At 41.1% G+C, this 12,677-nt stretch overlaps 1 protein-coding gene across 1 annotated transcript; it reads right to left on the bottom strand.

Annotated features, from left to right (window-relative positions):
• Positions 1–2,951: 2,951 nt before the first annotated feature.
• On the bottom strand, positions 2,952–7,161 carry TMEM123 (transmembrane protein 123). Its single transcript, XM_010141795.1, has 3 exons — positions 6,843–7,161; positions 4,650–4,803; positions 2,952–2,976 (listed from the first exon to the last, which is right to left on the bottom strand). The coding sequence occupies exons 1-3, from the start codon at positions 7,159–7,161 to the stop codon at positions 2,952–2,954; spliced, it is 498 nt and encodes a 165-aa protein (XP_010140097.1).
• Between the last annotated feature and the right edge of the window lie 5,516 nt (positions 7,162–12,677).

The following is a 12,677-nucleotide window of genomic DNA, read 5'->3' as shown; positions in this document are numbered from 1 at the left end:
TATAAACAGATCATAAAGCTATGACTGAATTTAGAATAACTAATCACTGGAGAAGTGACTGGGAAGAGACTTCCATGAAGAAGGGATTATATTTAGGAAGCATTTCTTCACCAAGAGGGTGGTCAAACATGGAACAGGCTTCCTAGGGAGGTGGTGGATGCCCCAGGCCTGTCAGTGTCTAAGAGGCATTTGGACAACGCCCTTAGTAACATGCTTTACCTTGGTCAGTCGTGACATGGTCAGGACTAGATGATCGTTGTAGGTCCCTTCCAGCTATTCTATACTCTACTCTCATCCCCAGTTGCCTGGGACAGTGCTGGACTTCAGTCCGTGAGGCAGAAGAACTCATTCTGTCTTCTGCTCCTGCTTCAGCTTCATTCCTCGCACTGGTCTGCCATTTGGTAGACTCCTGGGGCAAACCCTTTCAAATACTTTACTTTCCTTATGGAAATTATGTGCCCATCTTTAGTTAACATAATCAGGATTTTTGAAGGCTAAATCACTATTTCAGTGCATGTGCAGACCATAGTGACACTCAGGTCCTCTGCCTGTTCAGTGGTGTAGAGGGACCTCCAGGAGTCCTTACTGGTGGTATGTTACTCCGACACATGCTCCTGCTCATCCCACTTCACATGTAACTAAAGCGGGGTTTTCACTTGCTGTTGGAGAGCAAATGTAAAGTTAAAGGTGAGACTTATCAAGCATGTCTCACTCTGTCTAGGATCCAAGCACCTGAAAGGAGCTCAAGTTTTATTCTTGCACTGACACCTCAGGAATCTTAAGCACATTATCTGCTTTATTGTAGTAACTAACTGGATTACAAATGATCGAGCCAGGCAAAAAAGAACCAGGTCTGCTATTCTAGCATTTAGAAGTAAACATAGTGAACACTTCTTATACAACAGCTATGATGTGGAGAGGAGGGTTGAGGGGATTATGAAACAGTCTAATAAAATAAAAATCCACCTGAAACTGATATAGTAACTCCAAAGATTTAATTTGATTTATTCAGCTGTACAACACAGGTGAGACAGTCCTGGTAATTAAGCTGCTTAAGTCAATTGACTTAATTTCTACAAAGTAAGGAATTGCAGTTCTACAGAAGAAAAATTGTTTCTACGCTTTTCCAGTCAAAACCAGAAGTTTCCACCAAACAATGCAATTAAGAAAAAAAAAAAAAATCACAAGAATTACTTCAAATCGCTATTCCCCCTGTACCTCAATTTCAGTAAAAAACCAAAAAACCCAAAAAACCAAAACAGCCCTTGCTCCCCCCCTTCCAGGTGTACGGCCACTGCTATTACCACTAGTTTGCTGGCACTGGATGTGACTTGGCCACAAGAGTTTTACTACTCCCTGTGAAAAAGAAAGAAACCCATCCGTGCAGCCCCTTCAGCCTTGCACATCAGGATAAACTGCTGCTCAACAAAAGCCACTAACCTGTGCTGCCCGAGCTGTGGTATTCTTTCCCTGATGCCCTGTAGCCCAGCCCTCTGAGACCAATATGCAGTTCCCATTGTCACCTTTGTCAGCTGTCACCATCTCCCGTGTGTACCCTGGATGATGGATTTGTGCCAGCAGTAACCAGGATGGACAAGTCCCAGCAGAGCGACCCTCTTCACCAAGGAGAAGTGTACAGTGGCGCCTGAATGATTGATTATTCAGTGACATAAGGAGATGCAGGCTTGGGTGTCTGGACCCTTGCTCTAGTTTTCCTTACACCAGCGTAAATCGGGGCCCATCTACTGATGGCAGCAGCTTTACTTCGCTGTAGATGCGGAATCGATGCGGAAGCAGCATCAGCCATCTCGCACAGGACACCCGGTGTATTTGGGCTTTAATGTAAAGGCCTTCTGAGACATCTCCTGTTCCTTCACTGGGCTTTTGACCAGACCTCTGTACACGTGTGCAGCAGTACCAAGTTCTGAAAACAGCTGTAAAACTGCAGACTGCGTTTTTCTAAAATGCTATCTTACACGTTTTCCACTTCTGTGTAACTTTCAGTGCTTACCAAACACTGCTAATACATTACAAACAGCTTCATAATAATAAAAACCAAGAGCGAAGCAATTTCTACCTGCGACTTAAAAGCCAATTTTTTAGAAACAATTTTCATACTTTTTCACATTATGATGGTGAAATTACTTTTATCCATTTTTATTTTATCTTTGATTGCACATGCTTCATTAGGACATGCTAGAAAAAAGAGCAGCTATGGATCACAGTCTGTTTTCTCTTAAGGACCTATTTAAAGGAAAGGGTTGGTGATGGGTATTTTACATCTGTCCCTGCTTCCTGCAGCTAGTCCCACTGTAAAGCCTGTTCAGGAAACTCTGCAGGTTACTGGTGAGCTAGTGACTCAAGTTTAAAAGTACTCATCACCTTCTATACAGTTAGCAAACCATGTCCCTTTATAGCCTAATAAAAATTAACAAACTGAATTGTTCAAAACCCAAAATCAAACTTCAAAATAAATACAATTTAATGCAAAAGATCAGGGAAGACCCCTCATTTTACCTGCAAAAGCCTATGCTTGGTCTCAGAGGTATCCGATTTAATCTGCTATATCCATTATCAAACACACTGGATTTATTCAACATGTGAGAAATAATTGAACTTGCTTAGAATTGCAATCCACTGTGCTAGGAATTAGCTGTTTCAGAGACTTGTGTGAGTACCATAAAATGATTCAGTATGTGCGTTTCTTTAAAACTGGTTACAAATCTTAGAAAAAGAAAATACTGTCTCTACAAAAAGTGCTGAGTTCATCTTCTTATGAAAGCCAATGGGATTAAAAAATCAGGATATTTAAAGAGCATCTCAGCATTCTGTCGGATCACACACACACCACAGGTTAGAGACTGTGATCATCTTTAGGAAAGGAACTTTCAGAAGTAAGTTGCATAGCTGTGATTGGGTGGGTTTCCAACACTGTCCTCCCTGAAGCCTCTTTAAATGATGGCATCATGTTCATCACTGCAATAGAAACACAGTAATTAATGCTCTGCAGTACAAGCAACAGCCAACATCAGGAACAGCCACCCAGCTGCTGCTGAGGGCACACCGATCTGGGCATTACAGCCATCTCCGAGCCAAGCCTGAATTAACAAACAGTTTTATTTTGTCAACACTTCAGCTTTCACATTTCATTCAAGAACGTATGTTAAGATCAGCTGTTACTCAGGCATTTTTATCCTATCTATCTTACCCATATCCAGTAGTAACAGCTAATCCAAGGTGGTTTACAAGCTCAGCGACAGGTTTCCTTTGTTTTAAAGGTACCACTGATCTGAATTCTACAATCTTCATTCGAACACTACTGCGAGTAAACACATACAGCAAGGACTGCTTGAATTCCATGACCTATAGACAGGAGTCAAGATGGAGTGAAAACACAAGGCCTGAACACTTATGTCACAAAGGTAATGATATCATCTCCCTTAAAACAAGCTTCTCAACTGAGGTGGATGATACTGGATAGGAAAAAGAAAAGCAACCTAGTTTTAAAAATTCCCAGTTCTTTAAAGAAATGTGGGACAAGAAGGCAAGACTGAAGGCCTTGGAAGAAAACAGAGTAGAGCTGAGTATAAATGGCAAAGAGGGTATGATTTTGATTGAACTACTCACTACAAAAGAGGCAAGATAAAAGGTGAAGTCAAAATCATGGATGTTTCACTGATTCTGTGCTCTCAACACTGTATGCTGCAAAGGAGAGGAAAAGAGTAGCTCTGCCAAGAACTGTATCCAAGACAAGACTAGACATGTTACCTCCTGTCCCCCAGTCTGATTATCATAGAGGAGAGAGACCAGTCGCCTGGAAGAAGTCGGTGGCAGAGATTCTGTTTAAATCAGTGTTTTTCAACTTGTAGTCTACACACTGTCTGAAGCCCACAGACAACATCTTGGGAAGGTAACTAGCAAAAGCAAGATTACTCTTAAGAGGCTTTTATTCGCTGTACAGCACCTACAGTCCACAGGGAAAATACCAGCAGCCTGCAGCTCAAAGAAGGCTGAAAGTCACTGGTGTACACAGAGTAAACAAGATACTTTAGGTGGGATCCTTTAAAAAATGTGAATAATGACCACATTGCTTTGAATGTTTTCTGTGACAATAAATAAATTAATTCAGTGGTGACTTAAGTATGTGGAATATTAGATGTCTGGCTTTAAAACTGGCTGCTCAAACTGGACTTGAAAGTACGTAAAAGGTGATACAGAAGAGAGATGGCAACAGAGTTCCAATAAGATGTCATATAGGTAATAGAAAACAGAGCTACTACAAAAAATTAATGGCAATGGGGAGGAAAATGCCACAGAGTGAACAGACAAATAGAGTCTAGGAGAAAGTGTCAGGAAAAAACAGTAACTTTGCAAATGGCAGCAAACATTTCAAGGAAATGTTACCTATTCATGGAACAGGTAAGAGACAAGGATCCTTTAAAAAACCATGATTTTATATAACAGAGATCAGAGAAAAACCCACACAGAGGAGAGGGAGGCATAACAGTAATAATAATGAGGAATAGCTGAGGTGGTGAAAGACAAAACATCCCAGTTAATGTATGTCTCAAACGTCATTCTCCTTGTTTTGCCATTGTTGCCCTCAATAAAGTAATAAATTGGCAAGGGATGATCCCTTGGGCACTTACATGGTTCTGTACTGAATGCCTCTTCTAGAGTGATAGGTTTTGCACCCGATGTAGAGAATAACTAGGACTCCAAGTGTCAGCACAATGCCACCTACAAAACTGCCCACATCAAACCTGGAGGCTTTGGTTGTGACAGGCTCAGATTTTGATGTGGCTGAAAAGAAGAAAACAAAAGGCACTTTTTACAGAGCTTGCAAAATTCTGTGTTGAGGGACTCCTCTATATCCTGCCCTCCCCAATGATATATCACCTAAACACCCAAGTAGACAAATTTAACAGATCAACTGGCAAGATACCAGCCAAGCACACTGAAACCTAGAGCTTCAATTTTAAGTACCAGATTCCGGTGACGCCGGAGCAGCTGATCCTACCACTTGCTGTCTCTGAAAGACTGACCGCCCCTTCTCCTCTCCACCTCCCCTTTTCCCTGGCTGCTCTCCTTTTCTTCCACAGATGCAGCTCCTTCCCTTCTTAGGCCAGTTCTAGTGCTTTTCATACCCTCCACTTAAATTTAATGCCAGTTTAAATCACTAAGCAGGCCTGAAATTAACCCAAGCAGAAAGTTGCCTTTAGTCAGATGAACATACTAAGTCAGCCTGCACAGGGGTCCAACAACCACCAAGTCACAGAATCACAGAGTGCTTTGGGTTGGAAGGGACCTCCAAAGGTCCTCTAGTCCAACCCCTGCCCCCTGCAGTGAGCAAGGACATCTTCAACTAGATCAGGTTGCCCTGAGCCCCATCCAACCTGACCCTGAATGTTTTCAGGGATGGGGCATCTACCATCTCTCTGGGCAACCTCTGCCGGGGTTTCACCACCCTCACTGTGGAAAAAAAAAAAGTCTTCCTTATATCCAGACTACATCTCTTCTGTTTCAGTTTAAAACCATTACACATTGTCCTTGTCCCAACAGACCCTGCTAAAGAGACTGTCCCATCTTTCTTACAGGCCCCCTTTAAGTACTGGAAGGGCACAATGAGGTTCTCCTGGAGTCTTCTGTTCTTCAGGCTGAACAATCCCAACTCTCTCAGCCTGTCCTCATGTCAGAGGTGCTCCATCCCTCTGATCCTTTCTGTGGCCCTCCTCTGGAACCTCTCCAACAGGCTCCCTTTCCTACGCTGAAGACTCCAGAGCTGGATGAGGACTCCAAGTGGGGTCTCACTAGGATGGAGTAGAGCAGCAGGATCACCTCCCTCAACCTGCTGATCAGTCAGTACAGTTACATGGTGGCAGTAAAATATTTTTGGTGGTGATGAGCTGTTTGGTTTCTTTACCTTGTCTCACGGAATTGTACTCTGACCCTCCAAGTGAGATAAGCTCTACAGCCCAACACAAATACTGCCGTAGGTAACATGACCTTAGATAAGCCATAGCAGTTTCCATGTGAAAACTGGTTTTATCTGCTCCAAACTCCTATTAAACGGCCCAGTCTGTGCTAATCTGTTTGTACTTGCCACAGGGAGCATTATGTGGCCAACTAAAAGTTCTGCTGATGACAGCTTCACCTACCCAGTAATGCTTCACTGACACATGAGCAACCCCCATCTGTTTAGAAGCATATGCATGAAGTGGTGCGAATAAGCAGTCAACCGTGACAGAATACTGCATTCTACACCGGTATTAAAGGGTAGTGTCACACTGTATTTGACAACTTTTGCAAAAGTGTGACTCGTTCGTAGTCACACTCTATCCCCCCATAGGGGTAGAATTCATTACATTGCTACACACGTGGCCAACAGAACTCAGTCCTTCCACAAAGCCAGTATATACGTACTGGCAGCCACAGGTCAGCGGCAAGAGAGGAAGTATTGAAGTGTTAGAGGTGAGTTCACGTAAGCTGTAGAAGGGAGAGCTGAACAAATACAGAGGTTCTATTCAAAAGCCAGGCTTTCCCCTGACATTGCTAATCTCTTTGCTGATGGCTGCTGTTTCAGACCACTTGCATTTTATTAAATTTTTTTCCCTATGTGTATCAGGTCTCAGGTTAAGTGAAGACTTATTTCAGTAAGTGGAGTGCTCAGAGCAACATTATTGTAGCCAGCTGAATAACAGAACCCCACCTTGCTCTCATTTTTCAGCATGCAAATACCTTCTTTCTTTGTTATACTAGTGTAAAACTTATGATTCTACAATTGTACAACACAGGTCAACACGTTCACAAGCCTTTACGAGCTTCTTGAAATGTGAACTCACCTGTTCCAGAAGTGAAAGGAACCTTGGAAGTGGTTACCACTGTAACATTGAGTTGTGATGGTGCGACTGATGAAGCCGTGGTAGACCCTGTTGTCTGGCTGGTTTTAGTGGGCCGAGTCGTCGAGTTGAGAGGCATAGAGGTGCTGGTGGGCTGACTGGTATGGGTGAGACGAGTAGTACTGGTGGACACACCTGGGAAATTTTCATTTGTGGTATCACACAAACATACATTAAAATAATAAACTGTATACTCGCCGAATAAGATAGATTTGTCACGCCCAAAGAGAATGACAGAGTAACAACGAAAATGCCACTGCATGGATATCCAGGCTGGCTTACAGACTTTCCCCCTGTGCCCTTCCTTTGGAAAAACCTAACCTGACTTCTGCAGCTCAAGGTTTAAAGAAAAGGACGTAAAGAAAACCTGGATAATATCTGATAGCTTTTAGAAGGGTCAATGTTTTTTTGGACAACACTATCCAATTTCACAGATTCGTGCCTAACTTACATTATTTTGAAATGTAATAGAGTTCTGGATCAAGACCGTTTGAAGTGCCCAACTTTTCTGCTAAGAATGGATTCTGCATGAAAACATCACTCCCAATTTTAGTCATGATTTAATATTTAACTTGCTTTTGAATGAAACTCTGACTTTAAGGCTGCATGTATATTAAACGTACCAGAGAAAATTCTGTGCGTATGTTAAACTTCAGGTTCAAAAGGTTTTTCACAGGTGATAAGAAGTTCAACTGAAGTAAATCTGCTGGCTTGTGTAATTTATTTAATTGTGAGCTGTCTTGCCAAGGTTAAAACAAAGACTGGAATGCTATTTCACAAGTTTAACTGACACCTAACATCTTTAACTTTTACTCTGCTTTTACCTAACACTTCCCCTTCCCTCCTCAGAAAGCAATAATGAACTGTTCAGAAAAGAAATAGCATGAAGCAATATTGAAGAATAACATTGAAATTTATGGCAAAATCCTTAGAACCTTAGTAGAAGGCAGCCAGCTAGAATGATCTCAAGCATAATTAATTATTTTGCTAAGAAGGAACTAACAAGAAACACAATCCTGTTACACAACTAACACTTCTCTAAGCAGATAATACGAGGCAAATAGCTTTTACGGAAGAAGGAATTTCATGGAGAAAAAGCTCCCTTTGCAGCTGTCTACTTCTGTATTGTTTCTATAACCTCACACAAGCTGGGTTCATTTTAAACATCACAAATGCTTTTCATCATGGACATTCAAATCTCTAATTATACCCATGTTTTCTTGAAATTGTCTAAATCTAGAACAACTGAACAATAGATAGTTTCATCTCAATTCCACAGTAAAGTTGATATTAAGTTTCTACTTATTTTATACAGCATCTAAAATGTTCCCATAGACTAATCCTCCTGTTAGGTGTGGTTTAAACCATGAGCAGCCACACACCCAATGGTGTCTTTGCTAAGACCTAAGTATCACTGCTTGCAGTACAGATATGAACTTCAAAAACTTAAAAAACCAAACACCGCGACAATGTAAGCATTCAGAAAGGAACTGGCCTACGCAACACTGAGACATTTAACATCAAAACTGCTGAAACAGCCCGATATAGTCCCCGTAGTAAATGCTATTTATTTTCCTGTTCTTTGATGTTATAATTGTATTGTGCCATAAGCCTAGGAAACACTTTGAAACGAGCATTCACTGAGAGGTACAGTTGGAGTACTATATTCAGGTGCTTACCTTGTTACAACTAGGAAATTCAGTTCCTCTATGAAGCATGTGTAAAACACATCAGACAAAATTCAGGGCACATTTGAATACTGACAGGTAAACTTCCCAAAGGCACAATGAGCTATAAATACCAAATGGTTCCTCCTTGTAGGAGATCAGCAAGGAAATGACTATACAGAAGCCATCTACAGTTATATGACGTGGAACCACACCTGATAACTGCATTCCTCACGTGAAAGATAACAGAAGACAAACAAATCTGAATGCAATTATCAGTTTTCTATGGGTTGGTTTTTTTTTTTTTTGAGCCATGACAAACTGGCTTGTGTTTCTGAGCACTATACTGGCTAACTGTTCCATGTGTAACTTTATTAAACAGTGTTATAAGGATGGTACTTTGTATAAAGTGACCAAAGGTGGTCAGCACAAAACAATACCCAAGCAGCTATTATGAGAAATTTCAGCAATTTTGCACATTACTTTTTCTCCCTCTCTTTCCTACCAGCAATCTTTTTTTCTTACTTTATCAAGATTACAGCACTTGGTGGTGTAGCATTAAGAGTAAAATCTGATTAAACTCCTACAGACTTATCTTTCATTATGTATTTAGCATCAGGCATTTCAAAACATCAGTGGGAGGCTACCTGAGGCAGCTGCAGAGTTTGGGAAGCTGACATGAACTGGGCACCAATCTGTTCTTCTGTGTCTTGGAAAAATCTTACCCATACTATTTTACCAACAAAGTTAAGATGAAACAACATTTGCTAGCAACATCTGTCCTTTTATTTCCCTAATTACTTTGCCCCCAGAAGTCCAGCTGGGCTTCATCGAACATCACACTAAACACACCCAGGCTGCCTGAGTGAACTTCTATTATTTAAAAAGGAAGCATGCCAGTGACATAGTTCAGGTTTATGATGCTTTATTCTTAAGAGAGACAAGTATTTCACTTTGTATGCTACCTGTGTTTAAACACTAATGAGCCATGCTAGAGCCAGCAATCAAACTATATATATATATAGCATAAAGATAAGAATTCTTAGCAGCATGCACTACTCGCTTAGTGTTTCTACTCAACAAGAACAAACACCATAACTCAAATTGCATAAGCACTGTGCTAACATACAAAAAAATAATTATTGGATGCTCTTCCTAAAATAAATAAATAGTTGATTGGATGAAATAGCCTTTTGCTTCTGCCATGAAAAGCTTTAAAAAAAAAAAGGCAGACACTTCAAGCAAAATTAAGTACATACATGCAGTAGTCTTTATTCTGAAGGGGTTGAGACAGATAATTGCAATGGATGAACACTGTCTTAAAATCTATGATGTTTCTAACAGAAAAAAAAAAAGAGAAGAATAAACCACGTGAAGCAAGGCACAGCTTTCAGGTTTGCACTGTATCTAACAGTAAAGGGCTCAGGCCTCTTTTTACTGTTATCACCCAGACACAGTAAAGTTCAGACCTCTGCAAGAAACCCACAGGTAGGGTTGGAGCACAGGGTGGGTGAAACACCTGTGCTTAACAACAGCTTTACATAGGAGGAAGGCCCTGAGGCAACACTGGGGACTACAAAAACCTCTCATATTTCCAGGTCAGACATGCTTGAACTGGTACGCTGCAGGCAATGGAATGAGACCTTGCAGCATTTCCTAGGAATCGAGAGGGAAGTCTTTGCAGAGATTTCATTTTTGTTTTCCTGGTGAGTACTTTATTCTTAAATGAATAACAAGAAACTTCTGAGGTTGGTAGCTTGGAGGTTATCTGGAGACCTCAGAGACACAAAGTGAGAGTTGTACTGGAAATGGAATCACATAGCTGGGGCCTTATGATCAGCACAAAACTCCACAAACACACACAGTATCTGAGGGTAGGCACAGTATTTCTGCCCTGCTTTCACACGGCCCTTTGCACAAAGGGGGCCCAGTTCATGCATGCTTCAAGAGAAGCTACTCTTCTCCCAAATACAACCTTTTATCTGTGCATTACAGACTGAACAACTGCACGACATTAATTCTTATCCAGTCTTTACTGATGTAAAACAAGGCTGTGCAAGTTCTTCCAGAAGATGGTTTCTTCTAATTGCCTTTTTAAATAATCTCTCACTGACACAGCCAACAGTTGGAACACTGCAAATACAAGTGGGTGAACTGTTTGTGTCCCAGGTTAAATATCTGCTTTCAAACTCTACTAGTTGATCTAATACAGTTATTTCTTCTTTCTAAAAAAATGTGTTTTGTAAACATGTTACTTATGTTGGAGCATCACAACTGCAACACTGCTGCCTTGGGAAACCATTCTTACCTACCTTTCTTTTGCCAAGTTGTGAAGGAAAGATGATAGTGCTAGAACAATGCAAAAGAAGCTGTGACACAGTATCCCAGATCTGCCTCTCATGTCTCGCTTGAACTCCACTGTTTTGTGCTATATGACCTCTGTAATGATATTTTCTATAGTATATTAAGTCTTACCTAAAAGGAACTGGAGTTCTACTCTTGAAACTCAAGCCCCCAGAACTTCATTATATCCTAAATCTGTTTACTGTGCAATAACAGTAGAGAGATAAGTGCTGTTTTCATAACAACCTATTGGTCTTTACTCCATGAAAATGGAAGAAGTTTGCTTAGAGACAAAGAATTAAAACATTAGAAAGTCCAACTTCTTTCAATTCTTCCTTGAAGTTTTATTTGAATTCCTGTTTTTCAATGGCACTACAAATGTCACTGCTTCTCCTGATGAAGCATGCTACCTAAACTTGAAAAACAGTACCACTGCATTTCAGAGTTGTTCACCATGTTGCCTCCCAGCCCTAAAATGATAATTCCTCTCTCAAACACCCACTTTTGATGGATATTTCTTTAGAATTTGGTATGACCTCGGGTAGTTTTGGAGCTAGCGTCTAGATCCGAAGTAACGGACAGATAAACAAGATACGTACCTACTGTAGATGTTACTGTAGACGTTGCTGTAGATTGTGTGGATGATGTAACAGTGAAGTTGGATGAACTGCCATTGTCTTCAGGGGAGAAAAGAAAACAAGAAGATAAATATTCATTTTCAGTTTAACATACTATAATTAAAGCACCCACAACACAATATTCTCTTCAGAGTATCTGTGTGTGCAGGCTACAAGTGGGCAGAGCATCTTAAACCATCTCAGAGCAGATGGTTTCATCCCTCTGCAACACGCTTTTACGTTTCAGTGCAGAAAGAACAGTTACACAGTATGCACAGCACTGCCCAAATGGTCAGCACCTGAATTCTTTACATCTCCTCATTTTGCTTTCTTCCACTTCTATGTCATCATCTATTCCTTTTGCTGTTACCGGCCATACCGTCACTGTCTTTCTGGACCTACGTAAGCACTGTGGGGCTTTCTTCTGTTTGGTATTCCTTTATTTCAGCTCTATTTCCCGTCCCTCAATCTTTTCTTTCATTTTGCTGCATCTGTTACAAACTAGGATCATGCTAGGAACATACTGTAGTTGTTTCAAATGTACTGTAGTCAGACCAATACCTTGTGAAACATCTTTCTGTGGGCTTATGCTTTCTCTACACAAAAAAGGGTCCTAAGAATGCACCTGTTTCCAAAGACTGAAAGTATAAACCATGTTTCAGTCTCTTCTTCAATGTTTTTTACAGGTTAACAGTCTTTTCCTCCTGGCAAAGATCTACTGGGCTATTCAGTAACTCTCGTTCCTGGAAGTGCCACTGCCCATACGTCCCTCCCTTCATTCTGCACTGTTGTCTATGCCCATTCTGTGATTATTCTTTCCTCTGAAGTAACTGATCTTGTACAGCATCCTCCCACATTGCCACTGCTATGTGCCTTGCAGCAGCTCCACCACTTTTCAGCATGACTGGAAAACAAAGCGCATCCCCTCAGAGATGATGAGGACGGCGACACAGCTACCAGAATCAGGCAGCAGGCCTAGTGCCTTTGAACTGATCTGCTGTACTTTTCCAGTGGAAAAGTCTAGCCCGAAACAGATTTGTCAACCCTCTCTGCAACTGCATACATATTACGAGCAAGCTCAGGTTTAAGAACAAATGCAACAAATTTTGCACCTTCATGTCACCTACCAAAAAGGGAGGAAAAAGAAAATT

This window comes from Buceros rhinoceros, unplaced genomic scaffold (assembly GCF_000710305.1).
Source record: "Buceros rhinoceros silvestris isolate BGI_N320 unplaced genomic scaffold, ASM71030v1 scaffold2798, whole genome shotgun sequence".
Lineage (NCBI taxonomy): Eukaryota > Metazoa > Chordata > Aves > Bucerotiformes > Bucerotidae > Buceros > Buceros rhinoceros.
The sequence above is the reverse complement of the archived record's forward strand: the minus strand, read 5'-3'. Positions and strand labels throughout refer to the sequence as shown.